The sequence below is a fragment of the Mya arenaria genome, chromosome 2, assembly GCF_026914265.1.
Source record: "Mya arenaria isolate MELC-2E11 chromosome 2, ASM2691426v1".
Classification (NCBI taxonomy): Eukaryota; Metazoa; Mollusca; class Bivalvia; order Myida; family Myidae; genus Mya; species Mya arenaria.
Window position 1 is genome coordinate 61,533,261 of NC_069123.1, and position 23,658 is coordinate 61,556,918.

At 34.6% G+C, this 23,658-nt stretch overlaps 1 protein-coding gene across 4 annotated transcripts in view; it reads left to right on the plus strand.

Annotated features, from left to right (window-relative positions):
- The first annotated feature begins 1,358 nt into the window (after positions 1-1,358).
- Positions 1,359-23,658, plus strand: part of LOC128223091 (short transient receptor potential channel 7-like) — a 53,048-nt gene continuing 30,748 nt past the window's right edge. For all 4 annotated transcript variants that reach the window (XM_052932338.1, XM_052932356.1, XM_052932348.1 and 1 more), the window contains exon 1: positions 1,359-1,862. In XM_052932338.1, coding sequence (XP_052788298.1) covers positions 1,780-1,862 — 83 coding nt within the window. In that variant the 5' untranslated portion in view covers positions 1,359-1,779. The remainder of the gene's footprint in view (positions 1,863-23,658) is intronic.

Here is a 23,658-nt window from a genome sequence, read left to right on the forward strand (position 1 = left end):
CTTAATTCTATGGAATACTCTTCTTTAACGTGTCAAGTTCGGCAAACTTTTTTCTGTAAATGCAAAAGTGTAAAAAACCACAACGTTAAAGCAAACCTATGACATAATAATTCGAGATATGAAGAAAACCAACTTTAACTTATCAGAAAACCTTATCAGGACAGAAAAGCGAAGCACTTTAGCACACTTCCTAATGTTTGAAAAACTCGTATTTATGACACAATCGCAAATCCTGCCCGCTACACCTTAGTCTCTAAGCAAACATATTCAAGAGATATCCCAACAAATAGCGGAAAGATTTGCAATTTCTGACCATCGATTCACATGAGGCCGGCTGCCTAGTTTTGCCCAATTACTCTGGCGACCATTCTCCAATTGCTGACCTAACTGGATTGCGTTAAAATGAATTGTACTTCTTAAAATGACAAGATGACATGACCACTTGAATACCAAGTATCAATGCTCCTGCTCTTATAAAAATACGGCATTGCTTCATTGGAAGGATATACATGAACGCACGGCTTTTAATATGGTACGAACGGAGCACATCCCTTTTCGAAGTATGACTGTCAATGACTTTCTTAAAAACGTTTATCTTTCAACAATTTTTGATTAAATCAAACTATTGGGGCAATGCAATTAGTTTGTTATAATAGCCATCACCCAACAGACAGACAATATTTTTTACGAATTCCTGATACTAACCCAGTTAAAATCAGATCAGATTTAATCAAAATGTTTAAGAAGTTACATTTAGTAAACTGGAAACACATTTAAATAATTATTAATTCCCACAGGACTGACATTCTTTCAGGGAGACGTTCGCGAGTGTTTATGTTTTAAAACGAGTTGAATCAACTCACACTCAATTATTAAGCTGGTAAAATCATTTATTCATTCGCCTTTTAAAAACTGGTGTCAAATAAAAAAGGCAGTAACAATTGTTAAGAAAATATTCAATAAATAGCATTTTTACATCATTTATAGCATTTATATCACCTTAAAGCATGTTTGCTACTTTTCCAGGTCTGCAGAATGACAGAAGCATTCTAGAAAAGCTGAGGTGTTTTTAACAAGGCCATAACTACCATCTATTGCTTTCTTTTTTGCGACGAACAGAAACGTTTTAACAATATATACTCGAAATGAAGGAGTGTACAATAAAACAAAATATGACGTTTGTGAATTAAGCAAAAGATTAACGATGTTAGAAATGTGAAGCAAAGGCTACGTGTTGCTCCCGAGAGCTGTTTTAATTGAAAGACTCGACGGTAGTAAACAGTTGCTTGAGAGCGGGGCAGCCTTATCAATAACTTGTGGGAGAAATCGCGGCGCATCGGAACATAGGACAACCTCATAGAAGAGGGGTTACACACAGATTCACAAGTTACTGTTAAAATTTTCTAGAAATGGATAAGACGTTGTATTGGTCGAGCTAGGCGAAGTGCTATGTTTTTAATAAGGCATGATGCCTTCGGGAGAACGATCATTTGTGATGCAAATATTTATCATTAGGTTATATTGAAGACACAGTTAAAAGTATCGCAGTCGTTGAATTTCAAACCACAGTGAGAATGTAAGGGTTCAAGATTGCCTATAACAATAGACGAGCAGAATTTCTTCGTCTAATTAACCTCATGCCAAATCTATCATTTTTCTGGAAGAAAGCAAACGCCGGTCGAGATTGATAAATAGTTGGAGGACGACCATTGACATTGTTGCCAGCATGCACGTGGCGCATGTTCTTGTATTTTTGCGCGCTAGAATGCACGTTGAGCGATGAAGAACAACGTGAGTTTTATGACGGGGTCCGATCCCGGGGTTACCATGGTGCTGGAGGACCTCGAGGACTGGGACAAATGGTGAGACAAACTCTTCTATATATACTTTTTATTGGATGTATTTTTTGCTTATTATATAGTGGTGACTTCAACTTTAATATCATAATTTCATTGCGTGTTTAAATGTTATAAGTAATATAACTTCTCAATTTCACTTCGTGTATGACAGCATATTTTGAAGAATAAAGTAGCTTTGACTCGACATTAAGAATAACAGTCATTGACTTGGGTATAATTTTAGTTTTTGTAACATTGTTATGTTTCCGTTTTAATACTTTCAAACTACATGGTGCTTTTGTTTGGTAACACATCACAAACCTGCACAAATCTTGATTGAATATATTGCGCACTATTCAATCAATCAATGACTGATCACATTGTTTGGGCAATCAGTTGCAAGTAGTTAAATTGTATCCGAATGCTCGTTTTCTGAACAATTCGATTCTATTAATTGTATGTTATTTTTGAAATGACTATATAAAAACAATATACTTTGTAGAAATTCATAGCAAAGTAACACAATTTAGACTAAATGTCCTCAATTACTCTCGACATTCGTGAAATAATGATATGAAGTACAGAAGAGTTGTACGAAGCATTCCACAAAATAGCCAGATAAAGCTCTGAATATGTTAATAAATCGACGTCCGATTGGATTTGGTCAATCTGAGACGCAATAGACAAGTTCCTGTCCTTAGCGAAATATGTCATAATCTTGACACCGTACGCATCCTCAGTCTCCATTCGCCATTTGTCGAGCTCAGAGCTGAGCTATCGAACTGTTCTACTTTATTTTAATCTTTTCTTGTATGTACTTCTTCGCTTTTGGAGGATTGTCGTTCTTAAATTCGCTTAGATTTTCACTCTTCATATAATATCGTTGGATATCTTGACTGGCCAATCCTTATTCTTCTTAACTTGTTTGCCACTAGAATATGCAGTAGATGCACATACCCCATGTCAGTGGTCTGCGCATTATTCTTTGGCAGGATTTCGTACATTAGCAAAGGTTTGATAAGACTGAATTGATACAATTATTTGATATAACACGGTACGGTGTAGATGAGGAGTTATGTTGTTGTTTTCTGATAACCAGTAAACATTAACACAGAAGAACCACGGGGACAAGCCAAGAGGCAAAATAGTTCACATTAGATAGAGTTTTGTTTGAACATAAATCAAGTATTTGTGATATATTAATGAATCTTTGAAATTCAAGACAGTAAATGAGTATGCAACTGCATTTTCTTGAAAACCAGACTAAACAGATTTGAGAAACAATATCTATATCGCATTCATTGGAAAGGGTGCTCTGAACAGAACCACTATTACAAAACCTGCAACATATCCAATAATCATTCACCAAAACAAATTGTTTGGCTAATGGGCTTTGTCCCTGCAGTTTTCATTGTATTATTTAATTGAAAAGGCTTATTTAAATCCTTGGCAATAGATTGCTACTTTCACTGAAAGATAATACAAAACATGATCTAATGATAAAATAACTTTCAATCGGGCACCTTTGTTTCATGGACTGATTAATTTAACGATTAAAATGACGCAGAGAGAGTTAATAAGACACAATAATACAATTCATGAGGGACTCAATATTTCCCAGAATCCACAGGTGTCTTCAAAGCATGGGAAGAATGTTTCGATACAAATAACAGGGACGATTTGACCCGAGATGAAATATTTGTGTATGTATAAATATTGTGAATACTGTTCTCGAAACCTAAACAAGTGTAGCACAATGAAACACAGGAGTGTGTTATCCATTGCAGTGAAACGTTAGTTTACAGACGTCTCAGATTCCTGTCTGTTTGTAACAATATGAACACCCTCTAAAATTTATAAGTTAAGTATATGAATACTTATTATTTCTGTTTAATATTGACACAAATGCATGAACTATATTCGGGTTATTACATTATTTGTGTACCGATTTGTTCAGTTCATTATGTCTGTAAACAAATGAGACTTATAAAGATAATTTATTTACGTATACAATGGTTTATATATTTAATGGTCTACAGAACTAAAAGCGCACTTTTATGAATTACATTTCATGAAGATAAAAATCTTAATACGAATATTTGCAAGTCAATAAATTCTAACAGATAAAGTCAGCATTTCTATTGAATATGAATAGGCGAACATTTAATAATATATATTCTCATAGGTCCTCAAACATATGCATACATTAAACTATTGAATCACGTGATTGTTAGGCTAAGTATAGATTATTTAATAGTTATTGTGTATTGTTGGTCTTCTAAACGATCAAGTTGAAAGGCATGCATGTTTGCACCCCTACTGCTAAGATGTGTACTGGATGAGCACCTAAGTCGGGACAGTACCTTAAAGTGACACTCTTATTCAAAAACAATACATAGACATGCATAACAATCATCAATTTTGATTGACAAATCTTTAACTACTTACTAAATAATGCATTTATGGAAAAGATTAATAACTGTGTGTTAACCGTGTATTTAATAGCAGAAAACACAAAAATATTAAATGATTGGTGAATGCTAAAATATTTACTGAGGTCTATTATAGTCTCATAAGATAGAAATACCGTGTTTTATGCTTATTTCTTTCAAATTAAACTCGGTATCCTCTATATGAACCATTGATTTCGACATTTATCCATCCTTTTGGGAATATTAAAACAATATTATTAATTTTGGTAAATCTTATTTGGGAGTAAGAGTGCATCTTTAATATGGAACACCTGTTATAAAAGCGTTTTTTCCGATCGTGATATGTTTATTTACGGTTTAAATCAATATAGACGCTTGCCTTTGATACAAGTTCCAAAGAGCACGATACTCTGGTAAGTATTTCAAATGTTGCTAACATTGAAAGTTTTTCATGTTCAAATGTCAATACATGGTAGCTGGGGAATGACTCCATGCTTGCCACAATCACAGCATACTGGTACAGTCTGTATTTGTTTTTATCTTAATCATCAAATTTTACTGACAAAAAATACAAAAAAAACAAGCTGGAAATAACATAAATTATTAATTTATTTAAAAAAAATATGTAGCAATTCTTTTAAAATATACATAAAAATAAATAACAAAATAAAACTGTTCCATATTTAGGTACTCCGAGGACAAAAATGGCAGTCCTTGACTGTGCGGTTAATAAAGTTATTTTCATGCAGATTGGTAGTATCTTGAAAAATGCCAGTTATATCAACCAATTGTTCTTGAATCCTAGTATGCTGATGGAAAATTTTGTAGTTGTGATGCAAGTCTAACTAAATACTCGTATATCTAAAAATAGTGCCGAAAGTGTTCCGAATAAGGAACTTACCCAGTACACGTTATAAACCGTTTTGTTTTTAAATGTGATGTGTTTATGAAGGTTAATTAAGTTGTCATTGTAATCTGTTTTGGATTAAAATTTACATTGCCACATTGTAGCTCGTATTTCTGACTTCATTGTACACAGTTACATAAGTAAGAAGCTTGCATCACAAACTAATCAGACGATCTTTCGTCTTGTTTCATTGTATGTGAAGGATCATTTTATAAGCTATTCAGTCAATAAGAACCGCATGTAAAGCGTCGATCAATGTATAATTTAGAACTTGAATATTTTGTAAAATAAGCATTGGTTCAAACAGAATTTCAACGAATATGTACAAATAGAGTTCGTTATGTATGTAGGCTGTACGTGCTGAGATGATATTTTGCTTATTCCCAACACCATCGCTTCAACATTCATTCATGAGTTTAGATAATTGGGCCAGAACGTCTGAATTCCAAATAACGTCAATGGAAGACACATTAAGACAGATGAATGTCGGTATTAAAATACAACCTGAAATACTGTTTTTACATCAGATTGTGGTTGCAAAGATCTGTTTAGAGAATGGACGTTTTATGAGGAAAACGTAAAAGAAATTCCCTGAAGTGTTGTAATATCTTGAACAAACCCCGGCATTATCGACGCGTCTGTCACTTTGATTACATTGACTCGATTAGGCAAACAGTATGTTTGCCGATCATTTGGAACCCATAGTTTGATACGTCCTGTTAGGATGTAGCAGACATAGACTGATATAAGAAAGAAATTATTGCTGCACATAAGTAGTTCTCCACTAGGACCAAAAACATTCTGACTTTATTAGGTGTGACAGGACTTAAAATATATCAGAAATATAATTGCACCTTTTTTGCAACAGTGATTCTAGAATTGTAATTGTTGTTTCTTGTTAATTAACTACGAATAACCAAAGTGCAGAATGAATTCAATGATGCTTAGAGTTACCTTATTATGTCACTTACGATTACTGCACTAACATTCATGATAATTTGTATACTGAAGTTATTTAAGAGCGTTTCAACGCGAGTGTATCATTTCAATCACAGGGGTGGGTTGTAGTGGGTGACGTCACTGTGTTGTGCCATACTGTCAAGGACAACAATTAATATATCCGTACGCTGGTTACTGTGCAGTAAGGATCAACATACTTGTTACTATTCCGGTATTGTAAAACGCATGAAAAAAAGAGATAACACAATTCCGCTAATAAGTTAACCAAAATAGTCCGTAATAACCAAAATAGTCCGTAAACTAGATATTCATCCGCTCGTCCTATCTTGTATTGATACTGTATATCCCAATGGACTCTACCAACAATTACTGTTTTAATTTTTACTTACTGGCCTCTACCAACAGTACCTCTTGTAGTGTTTACTTTATGGCCACTACCAAAGATTACTGGTATAATGCATACTTAAAAGCCTCTACCAACAGTAGATGTTGAACTTTTTTTTGATTCTACCCTTTACAAACAAAATATGTTGTAATGTTTTGGCTCTACCAATAATAAATGTTGATATGTATAATAAATTACATCTACATTCAATATATGTTGTAATGTATACTAAATGGCTTCTACCAATGATATATGTTGTATTTTTATTTAATGACCTCTACCAACAGTATACGGTTTTATTTTGTAATGTATACTTAATAACCCTTACCAACAATTACTTTTTATTGTATTCTTAAAGGCTTCTACCAACAACATATTTTGTAATGTATACTTTATGGCTTCTAACATCAATCATTGTTTTAAAGTATTGTTAATGTCTTTCACCAACAGCATATGTTGTAATGTATACTTAATGACCTTCACCAACAATTACTGATTTGTAGTAAAATTGTTGTCGATACAATGCATTTTAGTTCGCAAATTGGGAACCAAAAAGCTGATATGTATATATTAGTACATAGTGAGGTTGATTTGTTTTCAATTGTTAATTAATTTTAAAAACAGAGTTTCAGTATGTGTGAATATCAGCAAAGTGATATACTGTAAACATCCCAGAGCATGTCCACAGCGCACCAAATCAATGCAGCGTAATAAATGGTTTATAGGCTCTCGTCGGTCACCACGGATAAATTAATCGTAAAACTCTCGTGAAGAAATGTACAACATGTTCAAATAGCGCAGTCAAGAATTGCCCGGAAGTTGATATTTGTCATCCTCAGAATGAGAGCAATTTAAAGCCAGTATAGCAATCAAACGGCGCTCTTGTCAGCATGAGGTTATGGAATAATCCTTTTCGAAGTGTTGAGAAGGCAGACGACATGAAATGTGGACAAAGAACTACCAGGCCTGCCAATACATGTGAGACATGTTAAGAATGCGACGAAACAAGTAGAAGTATTGCTGACTGAATTAATTTGAGCATCACTGTAAGCGATTTGATAAAGATGGGTTGGTTTAAGTGATTGGACCAGCATTCCCAGTTAGCTGTTAGCGAATAATACTCGTGGTTTAATGCGTCGTACTTATATATGTTGAAGAGAGAAGGAAATGAATTATTTTTTTGTATGAAAGTTTCCACCAAAGCCGAGACGACAATGACTCCCAAACCTTTTCGTTAGCGATATTCAGAGCCATTCCATGCAGTACTCGGGACTCGCAGTGTTTTTACGCACTACGCAGAAAAAATACTCTTTTGATATTCGTTTTTTCATTCGCGTGGCAATCAGGTGTTCAATGTGGCTCTTTTATTTCATTATTGGTGTTGAATCAGATGACTCGTAAAGATGCTCTAAACTACACCAAGAATAAACCATTTCAGACGCAATTTGAAAATTGTCCATGTAGGTTTGCATTGGCAAACAAAATGGTCACGGCGATAAAAAATAGAAATTCATAATTATATATCTGCTTGTGAAACATAAAACAATGCAAGGGCATCAGCTAAATATCGTCAACAATAAGTTTAATTATAGTACTGGTGTCACTTGTCTTATTCTAAATGTGTTCAAATCATATTCCTGTGACAGAGGTTGGCAATGTCCTGGCCAGCTAACATGCTGGATAACAACATCTTGAGAGGTTGTATGTTGTTGTAGTTTACCGTTATAACGACGAATCGATGGTACAGATTTCGTCATAAAAGCTAAAACGAAACGTACAGTGTCTTCAAATGAGCCGTAAAAACTTCACTCGCAAAAACATGGCGTTTGTATTAAAAGGCACCATCATCCATTCTTACCCTGGTAAATGACACCTTAGAGACTCTGTCACAAAAGTACTTCCAAATATGAGATATGAACGTTAAAACCCTTATGGTTATGCGCACGCACGTAAAAATAAATTACTCTATGTGGATGCATTTACCAACATCAGTCACATAGATTCGATAAGGAGAAATATCTGAAATATTGTTTTCACTTAACCTTAATGACCTACATCATTACATGGCTACAAGAAACGGTAACAGTACAGAGCTAAATCAAGACATGTGAATCAGAGTACTTGAACCATTTCATGCAGATGACGAGGCGGTGTTTGCTACCTATAAGAGGGCCTCAAATATACACTGAATACTTTATATTCGTAGTTAAACAGTAACTTTGATAAGACAAACAAATGTATTTTTGCGATAAAATGAGGCGAAATAGAAAACATCCTAAAGATTATACAATTAAAGTTGATGAAAATTTCATATGAAGTATTCTGTGTTCTTAAAGCTACGAAACATCGAACATATGGAATCTAGATCTCTTCAAAGACTGCCAATTATTTGACCTCACAGTTGCCCTCATTTTGACAAACTGTTGCGAGTTCTGGGGTTTTGATGACTTGTAACTTATTAGAAAATACACTCATATTTCTTAAAACATATTCTAAGAGTAAGAATAAGCACGCATCATTTTATGTTATACGGTTATATCGATCGCTACCCATTGTCGAGTGCAATTAAGAAGCGAAATATCGGATATTGATATAATTTGGTTTTATCAGAGAAATACATTTTTACAAAAAAATATTCGTACTCATTTTAAGGGCAACGGTATAATTTGTCAATTTTGGTAATGATTGTGGGAACTTTTTATGGAATAACCAGTTTTCCAATCAATTTGATATTGACATAATTAATCAAACTCTTTCTGAAACAACATATACATGTACCACGTTGGACTTATGTTGTTATTCCATATCCCAAATGTTTAAATTAAACAATGAGTAAGGTTTCACGTTGTTATGTTATTTTGACAATGTCCATGATTTTCATTAATTTCAATATTTCATAAAATGTTCGTGTGTAATTATGTTCCCCCTATTGAAAGGGGGACATTGGTGTAGCAAGCTGCCAGTGTTTTGAATCATAAACACATAGTTTTAAAATTAAACTTACTTAGGGAAGCTTTGTCTGATAATGGCGGTTTCGCACCCCTGAGTAGTTGGCAGTGTTACTTTGGTTGGGCTCATTTGTTTACATATACGGTCGTTAAGTTCTTGAAAGAAGTGAGTTTTTTTAAGTTTATAAAATTTATTTTACTTTATTCTTCATTGTTGGCTCCTGTTTGGTTACTATTTTTATTTTTTTCAGTTATTTTTAGCTTCTTGGACAAGTGTAAGATTGAGAACTCATAAACTAGTTAAAGACACATGTGAAATCCTGGGTGTTTGATTGATGTGCCAAGCTATTTCTCTGTTAACAGATACTTATATATATTTGGTTTTCCATTTTGCAGTTTTCTTACGTGGTTGTCATTCTTAATGTCTTTATTAATCACATAGAAACACTTTATGTTGGAACAAGTGTAAGATTGAAAACGGATACAATTGTTTAACCCCTAGAGTTGTGTGTATCTCACTCAATGTCTATCTTAGGCATTAGCCTGCTGCCTTAAACAGAATCTTTGTAAAAGGAATTGGCGAATGGGTTTATCCCTGCGGTTTCCGTTGTATTATTAATATTAAACGAAGTGAAAGAAAATGTCAACTTTGTGAATCTAACAATAATGGCGACGGATTTCACTATCGTTTAAAATGCTCTAAATTTGTTAATGAGAGAAAACGACTGCTACCGTATTTATAGCTTGAAAACTGCCAAGTCATTTTGCACAAAATGTTGAAACCAATAATAAACAGTTGACACTACTGTTTGCAACAAAACTAATCAAATAGTTAAACAATGCACGATTGCAATGCAGTTTTGACCAAGAGAGTCAATTTGTACCACCTCGACTTTTCAAAGAGTTTTGTTTATAACTGCGTCAATTTTTGTATGCATAAACCTAAAATTTAACTGGCTGGTTAAAGTGAAACCAATGTAACTTTACATATATGGAAGAGTTGCGAGCTAACGATTCCGCCTCTTCAGTAGTTAGATTCACTTGATGCGTCAAAGGACGATTGGTTACTTTGATGTATGAAGTCGATTGACACACATCTTTTTTGCATTTGATTCGAAATTCTCTTTGAGGTTACGGCGAAGCAAAACTCATTTAATGTTTCATGTTTAATGTAATCATTTAAGACCTTCAAATGTTTAATTTATTTGCAAAAAGTAGGAAACATAGCAAAGGTCATAAAGATCATTTGCATTATTCCTGAAACTGATTCATTTAATGTCCATAACAGTCAAATAGAGAAAGAGAACCAGTCAGCTATAATTTGGGCAAAATACTCCGCAAACTAGATATTCATCCGCATAGTACATATTTTGTACTCTGGAATCCCAAAGTCTAATACAGAGGTTTATTTCATCAATCGGCACAGACGTTCCAAATGTACAGTATCAGATTTAATTGTTATCTAAGCATTTTTTTTATTTAAAGTTTCAATGCTTATGAAAATCAAAGAATTACTGTAAACATCCCAGAGCATGTCCACAGCGCACCAAATCAATGCAGCGTAATAAATGGTTTATAGGCTCTCGTCGGTCACCACGGATAAATTAATCGTAAAACTCTCGTGAATAAATGTACAACATGTTCAAAAAGCGCAGTCAAGAATTGCCCGGAAGTTGATATTTGTCATGCTTAGAGTGAGAGCAATATAACGACAATAAAGTAATCTTAAGGTGCTCCTGTCAACGCCATGTAATGATATAATCCTTTCCGAGGCATTGAGAAGGCAGGCGACATGAATGCAGACAAAGAAATGCTAAACTTGCCAAGAAATGTGAGACATGTAAAGAATGCGACAAAACAAGTAGAAATATTGCTGACTGAGTTTATTTGAGCACCATCATAAGAAATTTATTAAGGCTTTAAGGATGGATCAAATAGAAAAGAAGTAGAGTCGAGACTCGCTTTGTCGAACCCTCGTTATCTCGATGTTCTGGTATGTCGAACCATTTTTAATGTATTGGTTTAGCCAAACATGTTTTCTATTCCGGTTTTATCGAATATGCGTTATCTCGAAGTAATTTCCGTGGTCCCAACGACTTCGAAATAACGAGTTTTTAACATCAATACAAGTGATGAAGAGATATTGGACAAGACCCACATACTTGAATGACTTTAGGGTAGTTCCAAGCAGACTTGTTGACTAGTAAAATTTAAATAAATAGACCAATCTAAGATAACGCTGAACACAAAGGAGTAAAAGACCGACAACACTCTTCCTTATATCTCTCCTTTTTGCTTACATTCGGTTTTGCCTATGTATCTTAAGTTAATTGATACACACACCCATGCTCTTTGTCTAGAAGTTATCAGTCCATCATTACAAATGCATGTCAAAATAAGCGCGTTTTTCATTTGATCATAGCACAACTTACCATCGTATTCGATTAATAAAATATGTAAAAACTCTTTCATCTACAGAATATTAAGACTTTAATCCAGTTCAAATTATGGTTTGCTTTCGGCAAGGCTTATCGGATTTTTCATCATACAGTTTAGAACAATATATCACAAAGTGTGCGTATTATCTTATAATTAAAAATGATAACCCTAGTAAGCTGTATGACCTGAAAGAAGTAGATCGAAATTTGATAGACTATCAAACAAATAACGAATCCTATTGAAACCGAATGCTTACAAATTACCCTTCGTGGTATATACCCGGATTTTCCTATCATATAACAGAACGATGCTTTTTGTATTAAAAGCGTAAATTACGACATGATGAAATTTCCATTATCAAAACAGCTTAGTCCTTCTCAATAGACCATTAATGAACAGATGAAGACAAAAGGAAAAAAAAAACATATTTTTCATTACTTTATTGAAGTATTTATGAAAGAATTGTTTTATGTAGATTTTTGGGACAAACGATAGCGTACAACAAGCTGAACTATTCATAAGTAACAATTTATTGTTGATATTTGGTCTAACAAATGCACCCATTAATAATGTGTGTACTGCATTATTGTACTGCAAATCGACACATACCGGGACACACCGGGACGCAGCGTTATCTTTCCAGTTGCTTGGTCGTAGTCCGTGGACTTTTTAATGAAAATATTGTTCTGATGAACGTCAACTAAGTTTATAATCATGCAGAATACACAATGAAAACTTTTTGGTCATCGGAAGTGTTTTAATTGCATGACATCCGTCGCAAACTATACGTACCGGACACGGCGATATGTTACCGTTTGTTTGATAATATACCCTGAGATATTTAATGGCAAAACTTGTTCTGGTAAAGTTCCAGAAAGCTCACATGAATTGTCATGGAGAAGACACAATGCAGTTGCATGATACTTTTGCATACACCACTGACTTTAACTATTTGATTTTTTCTCCGAATTGCATCCCTCGTTACTCTATAGTGAATTGTAAATTGTGGTTTGCAGCTATGCTTTACAAAATAACAATTTCTTATCAATATTAACCAGATTTTAATATAACTGTTCGAGTGGACATATTTAGGCATTTTCCAACATCGCAAAAAACCCTTGGCATTGACGTAACAACCCATATTAATTAAGCGCAAATTTATGTATATTTGATTGATTGCCCAAGATTGCACCGTAAGAAAATATGTTTGAGAAGTGTATGTACTCGGTATTGGAGGAGGCATCAGTTTTCGTAATCGATCAAGATATGATGAACGAGCATGGTCAATAGTTTTGTTTAATTTCTCTCTGTAATCATGCTGACGGTCGTAAAGATGTTTTGGCCCTCTGATTCCACCGAACTCATCCAGAGAAGGCTTGTTGCACCCTGGAGGGGAATTCTACTCTTTGTTCTTTTATTGTGCAGGATAGTAAAATCATGCCATGATTGATACTGTGACAGAGTTGGCGCGAAAATTCTCACTTATTCGGAGTGAAGGCATTTGTCTTTTAAGAAAATGCACTTTGATGACAAAATGAGTTTTACATAAGTGGTTACAAGTGAATTTAATTGCATCCATGAATCATCATTTTCACAGCAATAATGCTCCTGAAAGGTACGTACGAAAAGTTAAATAACAAGTACAATTATGTTAAATACAAGACAATTCCGGGATAAGATGCAATAACAAACCTCTATTCATTTCATCATTAAAAACACTTTGAATCATTGGTTATCTCATGAAGTAGTCTATATTTTGGATTCATTTCCGTCTATTGTGTTGTTCATTATGAAATAAATAAATTCACAATCAAATACGCCATAAATGTAATTGATTGCAGGAACAGTCAAAAGGGTTTCTTATTATACTGTAAATATTGATCCCAAGCTGGATTAAGTACGCATTTCCTGCCATCTTTCAAGTTTCAAAGATGAAAAATATGTACAACGAAGATTTCTGTATCCATAAAAAGTTACATGAGCAAATGAAATTCCAGTGCCGCACAGTCGGGCAGGATAAACAACATACAGAAAGATCACATTTTGTTTGTTGTTGCAAACAAACCTGCAGTGATCAGTGGAAAGGAACTGATGTTTCTACCAGCAGAATACCAGTAAATATGCATGGTAAACTGCTTAGTATAAAACAATGACCCTGGATTTCGTATAACGTCAAAACAATCTCGATACAACATCTCTGTTATATATCATTTTGTAAGGTGAATGCGATCTGGCCTATAAATCGCTCCGTCACAATTTCAAACGATGTTAAGCATGATATCTTCAACAATTGTTATTATACCTTTTATTCACAATATAAAACTAAACTTATAACATAACAACGTAGCCTGCTCCCTTCTTCATTCCTGACATAAGACCATCATACCTGTATAATATGCTTACTAGCGAAAAATAGTATGTACTCGAACATTTTTTCATGGTTGTGTCTTTAGAGTTATTCCAAGTCTTAATGTAATCGTTGTTTGTTATTGTTTGCCAAGTCATACGACACCGTACCTGGTACAATAAAGGGATATTCTCCTTAAACGTTTTTCATGTGTTGTACACTTTGAATAATGGCATTATGTTGACATTGTATTCGAGGCCGACACCAATGGAACTTACCAACTGAAACAATTAGCTCGGTTTGAACATTACTTCAATTGAAACTCAGAATGACTCTCAAAATATATGGAAATCTACGCATTTGCAATTTCATTTTGGGTAATTATCTTATCCAATTTGACGTTCTTGGTATGTTATGATTGTGGGAAGGTGAATTCTGTTTCGAAACACCGGTTTCACAACAGGTTCATTTTGATGCTTTTCTTTAGAAACGCCTAATTTTACACGCCAATTATTAATATACTTAAAGCATGATGGAGGCTTAGAGATGATTGAAGCCGTCTTTCAAAACGCTTTTTTCACATTCTTTTTTTTAACTACTAAACAGATCTCGGGACGTTCATAAGACAATAAGTGGGACAAAGTGCTGCTCAGTGTTAGATGTCGAACAAGTATGTAGAAAAGCGACAAGCCACACAGTTGTTGCAGCAATAAAAACATATTTTGTCAATTGTCTGTACCCAAAACTTCTCTTTGAGAAACGCTTGGAAGCATACAGTATGCAGCCTCGTTGTTACATATTGGGTAACGCTGTGGCGGAAGGCATTGCTATGGAGCAATTACCAGGAAAGATATATTGCACACTGCCCGAGACGAATCCATCAAAACCAATGAATCACTGTCACGATTCATAATTAAGTCGGAAGTCTACTCTTATGCCAAACACGACTGTAAACAAAATATATGTTTCCAAATGGCTTTTGTTATTAACTGGTCGAGTGTCATTTTTACTGTGTTGTCGCTGGTCTCGCTGGCGACGCTGAGGTATTTCGCACTTAACCAATAGCAGAGTGACACTGAAAGCTTAAATCCTTAAGTTGTTCCTCGCAAATTCCTTGATTAGGTCTTAACCTTCATTATATAACTCGTTCTTAAACTTAATTCCACATCTCTTTCTAAAAACTTAAATTCATTGCTCGTTCTTTAACCTTAACTTCATCGCTCGTTCTTTAATCCCGTAACTCGTTCATTAAAACAAACCATGGAGCGTTACTAATAATCCTTACATAAGGAAACAAATAGATAGTTCACACTTTTGCACAATTTTATTTATTTATTGTTAAAACACTTGAAAACGCTTGAAATGTTTGGCCAGACTCCTAAATAATTTAAATCCAGTCGATTGGACAAAGCTTACATTAAATTGATACAAAAATAAAATATCCGTCCAAAAACCTATTGATAAATACAGTATCGACACAAATGCCACAGATTTAAGCCCAATTGATCACCTGCCACAACTTGGCGTCATCCACGGCGACCTTTCGCAATGGTTTGCACAATAAGCCAACAAATATACAAATCAAATTTTGTACAGCTGAGCAAATATGCATTTCATTCTCAACAGATGTAACTATCAACTTCAATTATTTTCAAGCAGCACAACGTGAGGATTCCGTCACGGTTATCTTATGATTGGAAAGGTCCATTATGATTACATTTCTTAATATTTTAATAAAAATAATAGTGCAGCCAAATACCAACACATATATTGGGTTAGGTTCAACAGGGATAGACGCGATATTTTACGTACCTGACCTATTGCACGTGCAAAATCTATCGTGAATAAACTGTACAGTCTGCTTTTATGAGAAGATAAGCTCATGTAAACGGCCGTTCGTTAAAACTTTAAAACAAAACACACTGTTTCAAAATAAATCTCACACAAACATCATTAATGGAAACATGATAAAAGATGGTGCAGTTAAAATATGCTTTACAAGACACACAAGAAGAACATTGATGCATAGCATCAAGTCGGCGCAATGAAACTGGAAGGAAAACGTGCATGTAGATAACCAAAAATGGTTATTATTTCAATGATCATATTTTTTATGTTGGGTGTTTATATGTTCGAAGAACATTATGGTTAATAATATTGTTACAATAGTTTAAGCCCGGAATTATAGATATTCTGTTTTTTTTTCCAAGCTAATCCTCCGATTAAAACTAAATTATACCAAAAATATACATATATTTCTTCGGAAGAAATAGAGTCAATGTTCTAATACATAAATTTCAATAGCATGAAATTCACCTTTTATATGTACCGGCATATTATGTGAATTCCTTGCTTTGATATATTGTATAAGTTTTTGTAACACATTTCACTCACAGAAGTATATAGAACCGGGATAAAAAAATACTATACATTAACAGGGAATTGTCTGGAGTTCATTCTTTCCAATGATATTTTCAAAACAAACAATTAAGCTCAATGTTATTTTTCAAAACTCGCCATTTTTGCTCTCGCCAAGGGAGATTACTGCGTAGGAAGTAAACATAAAGGATATTGTAATAGTACCGTGTAACCTTCATCTATTTGGGCGGAAGTTGGTATCAATCGGAACACCACGGCCTGTATCAGTCGCAGATGGCCGAGTTGTTATGATCGAGTTGGTATTTAAAATCAAGATTCTCAAAATGATAAGTAGGGCTATTATAATTTAAGGTTTCATTATTAATTTAAGTGTAAAGTTTTATCAAACAAACTAAACTTCATATTTTATCATGCAACGTGGAAACTATTGAAAGCATTCTTCTGCAATTTATGAATGTAGTCCCTTATTTGGAATATTTCTGAAGTAATATCATATATAGTCGACTAATAACATGGTGATTACTGGCTTGGTGGACCCGCCGAGACAAAAATGAGATAGAAACCCTCTTTTAGGGAAACACTCAGTCTCCGGAGGACTGTAATACCACTGAATGTCCGGTATGTGGTATACGATCAGTGAAAAGTTAAAATGCTGACATATGTTAAAAAACACGGAACAGGATGTATTCGAATATATGCACCAGGAGTTCACAAGGCAATTAAAAATAATGTGATATGTTTCGAAACGACCGTGTATAATTAGCATGCAAATATGAATATATAGTAACTGTTATAGGATGGGAAACGGTGTTTGTTTTAAATGTTAATAAAAGAATGTGAAGTCTTAAACGCACCTTATCTTGTTGGCACATTGGTTAGAAATAATGATGAGTATCATGGCGAGGTATGCTGTATAGACCAATGAAATTACAGTTTTAGAGTACATGTTAAGATTTAAACTAAAATAACCTTAGGCTTAGTTTAAAAACAAATAATGTTTCAGGTAGAACGATCGCCGGAATTATTGATATCATAGTTGATGATTTTAAGTTTGGGCTTTTTATGTTGTTCTGATCGAATTTAACCGTACACAAAACAAGCCCGCTTTTGAATAATATTATGAACAGACTGACATTAAGAAAGCCAACTTGTTACCTAGTGTTCTTCTGTCCACCGGAAAGATAATCTGGATCAATGCTTGGCACGACCGGTTCCAGATAATTTCATTTATGTTGCTTCATCAGACCCGGAAAACTAAATGTCCTTTCAAGAATGCCACAAGAATTGGTCAGCCTGTCCGCCATTCATACCAGATTAGACGCGAAGATTAACTGGTCAAGTCTAAATACGGTTATATAATGTGGCATTTCTTTGCAGAGAGTCTGTGTCTTATGTGTGAAAAAATGGGATAAATAACTGTTGGTTTTTACAAGTTCTAGGTACGATCTTTTCACTTCTATCTATTTAATATCATTAGACTCGTCACCTTTTTATTGCATTCTTTGTACTCAGACCTTACCAAATTGATTATTCTCTTGACAAATTAACCAATCCTATTATTCAGAAAATGGAAAACAAAATAATATAACAGACCAATTTGTTTTGCCTCAATGCAGCCATTATGCACCAAACAACGTAAATACAGGTTATTTCACGTCGCTGACAACTTCCGAAAACCTGAAACATTTACATAAAACAAAATATTTGCGGGTATTTTTTTAAGGTTATACTTAAATTGAGAAGTTTCGAATGTGCCCGCTCCTGCTTTCAAACGAAATGGATCAGTTTCGCCAAACTCGCTCCAAAATCCGACGAAAACACAAAACGACTAATGTGGTTTTACTGAATTTAATCGGGACCAGTCAAAACTGATTCTCATGGCATTTATATTTTCATTCTAAAAAGAACCACCAATCAAATCTACATTATTTGCCTTTGTACACACTCTGTTCTCATACACTCACTTTTATCTTGAACAAGTATAATATAATAAAACTGGGTGGAAAAACTCTAGAATTACACAAGAGTTCTAGTATTTACTAAAGTCTCACAAAACAATTTGATTTGAAATAGAAAGCTGCAAACGTGTTAGTGACCAGACAAACTGAGTACAGGTTGTTTTTGGGTTTTAATTGAACTACAATTGACATGGTGTTTGCAAGAACATTCCTATTTCCGTATACTAAGATTTGGCATGATCATCATTATTGTCGGAAAGTGCGTTGCTTCAATGAAATGTCTTTGACCTTCAAATCAGTTGTAGGAAATATACAAAACCCGTGCCAATTACCGTCACACTCAGCACTCGCTGATTGGACATGCGACGCTCATTGATACACCGGTCAAACAGCGCTACTAATGTTTTCTTAACAACCATTCATTTTCTCAAGAAATCGTTTTGAAACAAATAAAGTCACGAAGAGGAAATTTGCAGATATCGAATAACTCCGACGAAATGTCCCCAATTTCCTCCGTTTTCGCATATCTTGCCAAATCATACACTTTGTTTGCCCAAGGTATGGTCAAGTTACAGCCAAGGCACGATAATAAGGATTGGCCAGGAGTGGCCAGTAGAAGCCAGCTGACGTATGTATTTCTTAATAACCATTTTACTTTTTATTCCAACAGAGATAGCAGTTTTACTTAAACTGTGTTTCTAAAAAAACATTGAAAGCAAAACAATGTTACCACGTTAAAAGGAAAAAAGGACTGTATAGGACACTTTAATTGAGGACATATACTTGTGTTTGTTCAATACTTTGAGAAATAACCAAAAAGCATTGTAAGACGCCGTTGGGCAATGTGTCCAGAAGGGAGCGAGCGTAACGGGGGGTTTTCGTGGAGAGCTCGGAGCGCATTCCGCTCTTCCAGAAAGACCAAGCAAGTGCTGGTAACGCTGGCGTAAGTTCTTGTCAACATTAGTGGCTATGTGCTCAAGGAGAGATATGTTTATCATTACATTTTTATTCTTAATATGTTTAATATATCTTTGTTTAAAGTAATCTACCTTTGTTCTAAATAACCAATAAATAATTCCATGTTGTTGAATTAAATCAAACACACACACACACGCACGCGCACGCGCACGCACACGCACACGCGCGCGCGCACACGCACACACACACACACACACACACACACACACACACACGTACACACACGCATACACGCACACACTCATACACGCACACATTCATACACACACATACACTTACACAGAATACACCAACAAAACATTAAACAAACAAACATTTCGAAGTGGGTCTGATTCGAAGTTCTGATCTGGTTAGAATGGCACTTAACGATGACATTATGCTGGATTCACGGTTGCTTTGAGAAATACATAAACACAAGAAACTTAAGTATCGTTAGCAAATAAAACTCAGCTTCTTTTAGTATCCTTTTCAAGAATTTAGGACTTACTGAAAGGGGAGAAGACGTGTAGTCAAGGTAATAAAGGCGATGCTTTGAATGAACGGCTCAGAAAACACACAGCCTCTAATATCAAATGTCAATAAGACTTGCATTTCGTTGGAAATAGCAACGGAGTAAGAACTATATTTGATTCATTAACATCAACGCTTCATGTACACCTTTCGATAAAATGTCTGTTATTAAAAAGATAAAATTAAGACTTTTCTCCAGAGCCTTCAACTCATACGTCTCCAGTTTCTATTTGCTGAATTACTCTACAGTTTTTTATCAAATTTGGTCCTTAATAATAAAACTTGTGTATGTAAGTTAACATAAATATATACATATTCTACCTTTAAAAACAACATTCACATCTCCGATCACATAACACACTTACCATTTGTTTCTGTTTAAGAAACAGCTATGGGATAATATAACTGACATTGTACATTGGGACCGGCTACTGTGCTCGACTCCTCGACTTATTTAGGTTTCGATACAGCGTCGGTATATTTTATATGAAAATAAAAGAAACAATGTTTGACCTCGAGGGAGTTTTACTGTATTATTAATGGTGCATCTGTTTGTGCTCTTGTGTTTCCGTCATTAAATGTTATAATCAGTTTAAACAAGACCACATGCCGCTGGGTTTATTTCTGCATGTTTCATTATTCGTAAGAGAAAACGTTTAATACGATTGCAATGTCAAACATTATAGAGAAATCTATATATTGTTTTTTCGTCTTATTGTTACTGTCAAAGTCGATGTCCTTTTCAGTTTTATGGAATCTTCCCCACTGTTAGACATAACTAGCACACTGTTTACCACTGTATTCATTATACGAAGCAAAAGGCTGACGTAGGTTCCTGAACATTGCAATACATCATGACATTGGCGCTGTAAATGCGTTTTGAATGAAGTCATTAGCATAACGTTTCGGGAAATAGGGCCCTGCGTTCGGTTAATTAGTGGAAGATAACTTTAGAACATTTAGGATGTTTTCTCTAATTATTTGCAAATTAAAAAATAGCTGAGAATAAATTGTATGTTGATGCTTTTGCTTAACAAGCGTTTTCCACCGAGTAGAGGATGTGGGCTTTTTGAAGGAGCAATAAATTACAAAAATAAATAAATGATTTTTTGGTGATGTTGAATAGTTACTGGAGGTCAGGGCCAGTTGGTGGTAGATCATATAAGTTAAGCATACATTGTTGTGAATACAAAACGAAAGCAATTGACTTAATATAAGGCCATCAAATATAATGAGGAAGCATTTGGGGGAATGTTTCATCCTGAAATATCTCTTCAATATCGTTATAACCCTACCAAAAATACACACTACATCTACACGCTCTCACTGTACATATGATATCGAAAATATCATTATTCGTGTATTCAACATAAGTGAAATGTATTTGTAAACATTCTGACATTTTAAAAATTGATGCTTTAAAATTCATATGATGCGATATGTGTTCGGTCAGTAAACCAAATCAAACAAAAATTACAAGCCCGACTTGCCGTAAGACCAAATATAGACAAGAACGATTTGAATATTGGCACATTTTTAGCATTCTTGTTGTTTACGAGGAGTAAGCCGGGTTTTGTACGCCCGATCTACTGCCCAACAACATATCACAGTAATTTGTGCAAGTAGAAACCTGTTTAAGTGTTGTTGAATGAAAACTTCAAGCTTAAGTTGCGCACTGACTTGGTAGCGGCAGTATTGTAACTTTTGAACTATTGAATACTATTGATGACATTAGCGCACTCTTCATCTTTTTACTTTGTACTTTTTGTATATATTTAACGAAACCATTTGATTTTTTTATCGAGCTTAAGTTCAGATAAAGATGCCAAGCTAGTTGTAATGATATCTGCAGTTGTCATTTCCTTTACAAAAATAATGTCTTTTCCTTATCGCAATTCATTACGTCAGAGTTTAAGCTGGCATGGAATGACCTCTCACGTGTTGTTGGGGGAAATTCTGGTAGAGAGTTCACATCATTATGTATGTAAACACATATTTGAAACTTAACAACAAGGAAGTGCAATTTTCAATATTCAATAATTTTAACCCCTGTTCAATGAATTAAATCAGCAGCTAAGTTTTCTCAACTTTGTTAAGGTGTCTACAGGTTATCTTTGTGTTAGTTTACCCATTTGAATGATTTAATCGGTCAATAGTAATTATTGGATAAATATTGACCAATCAATGAAATGTTCGGCTAACTTTGACCAACCAATGAAATGTTCGGCTAACTTTGACCAACCAATGAAATGTTGGGCTAACTTTGACCAACCAATGAAGTGTTCGGCTAACTTTGACCAACCAATGAAATGTTCGGCTAACTTTGACCACCCAATGAAATGTTCGGCTAACTTTGACCAACCAATGAAATTTCGGCTAACTTTGACTAAAGTATTATCCACTTTTATACAATCGGCTGCAGATAGTTGACACTACTACATGCACCCTGCCTTTCTGTCTTGACGTTTATCCCCACATGCCGCAAACTACGACGAGAAAACTTGCCCGAAATGGCTGTTTCGAGCGAGTTCTTTCTGCACGAAAATCGCAAGGTGTGTGAAAAGACCGCGACAATGTGGCATGCATGGGTATTAAAACACGGCAGTTCCTCTCAATATTAATACAAGACCCTCGCGCTATGGCGTACATGTCTGTGCTTTTTTGTTCACAAAAAACTCGTAGCTAAAGGCGTTACCATATTACAATGGTTTTGTTTTCGGTGTTTATGGTATGGTTTAATATAGACTAATTAATCAACAATCACCAATAATACATAAATACGCCTAGCTCATTGTTCTAAAAGGAATTTGAACGCAAAACATGATTACCTTAAATACGAATTATCTTATGGAGTTGGGGGAAATCCCTCGTTCACAATTTGTATCATTAAATGTTTTAGTTACATTTACCATTAAAATCGAAGAATCGGAGTTAAAACGGTGACATTAAACTGTCAAATATGTCTTCTGTTTTCTTCAAGCGTCTGTAAGTTACACAGTGGATAAGATGGTATCATTTTCTTTAGAATTAAAAACAGAATACAATTTACCCACGCCTTATCATGAAAAAAACGATCAAGGACATTGGCATTTTCTTGAGAGATACACTTTTGATAAGCTGACGATCTGGAAATCCAATTTTGTTCGACAATGATTACAACACATAGTACGGTATGAACGGTTAGAAGCAGAAATAGTCCACATTTCATAAGCTAATTTCCTTGTTGACTTGTGATTGTTTGCGTTTCTGAGAGAAAGCATTTTAATCAGTAGAAGTGGTATTTCCACCGTGGAAGGGAAGTAGGTGATTTGTGGAATGCATTTTAAGCTGTCCCCTATCATTGCAAATGTAGCAAATAATAACAATAATGAATTTCGAAAAATCTTTGCGTGCCAACAGTGTCATGCGCAGTTCGGCGATCTATTATCATAATTAGCGTGCGCATTCTGTTCTGACAAGTCTAACAATGCAGAAATGGAACACAGAGACATCTCCTCTTGCGTATTTTACCAACTGGAAGTCTTAGACTAGATGTTTTATACTTTTTGGCGTACAAATGTTTGGATCTGGTCTTTAT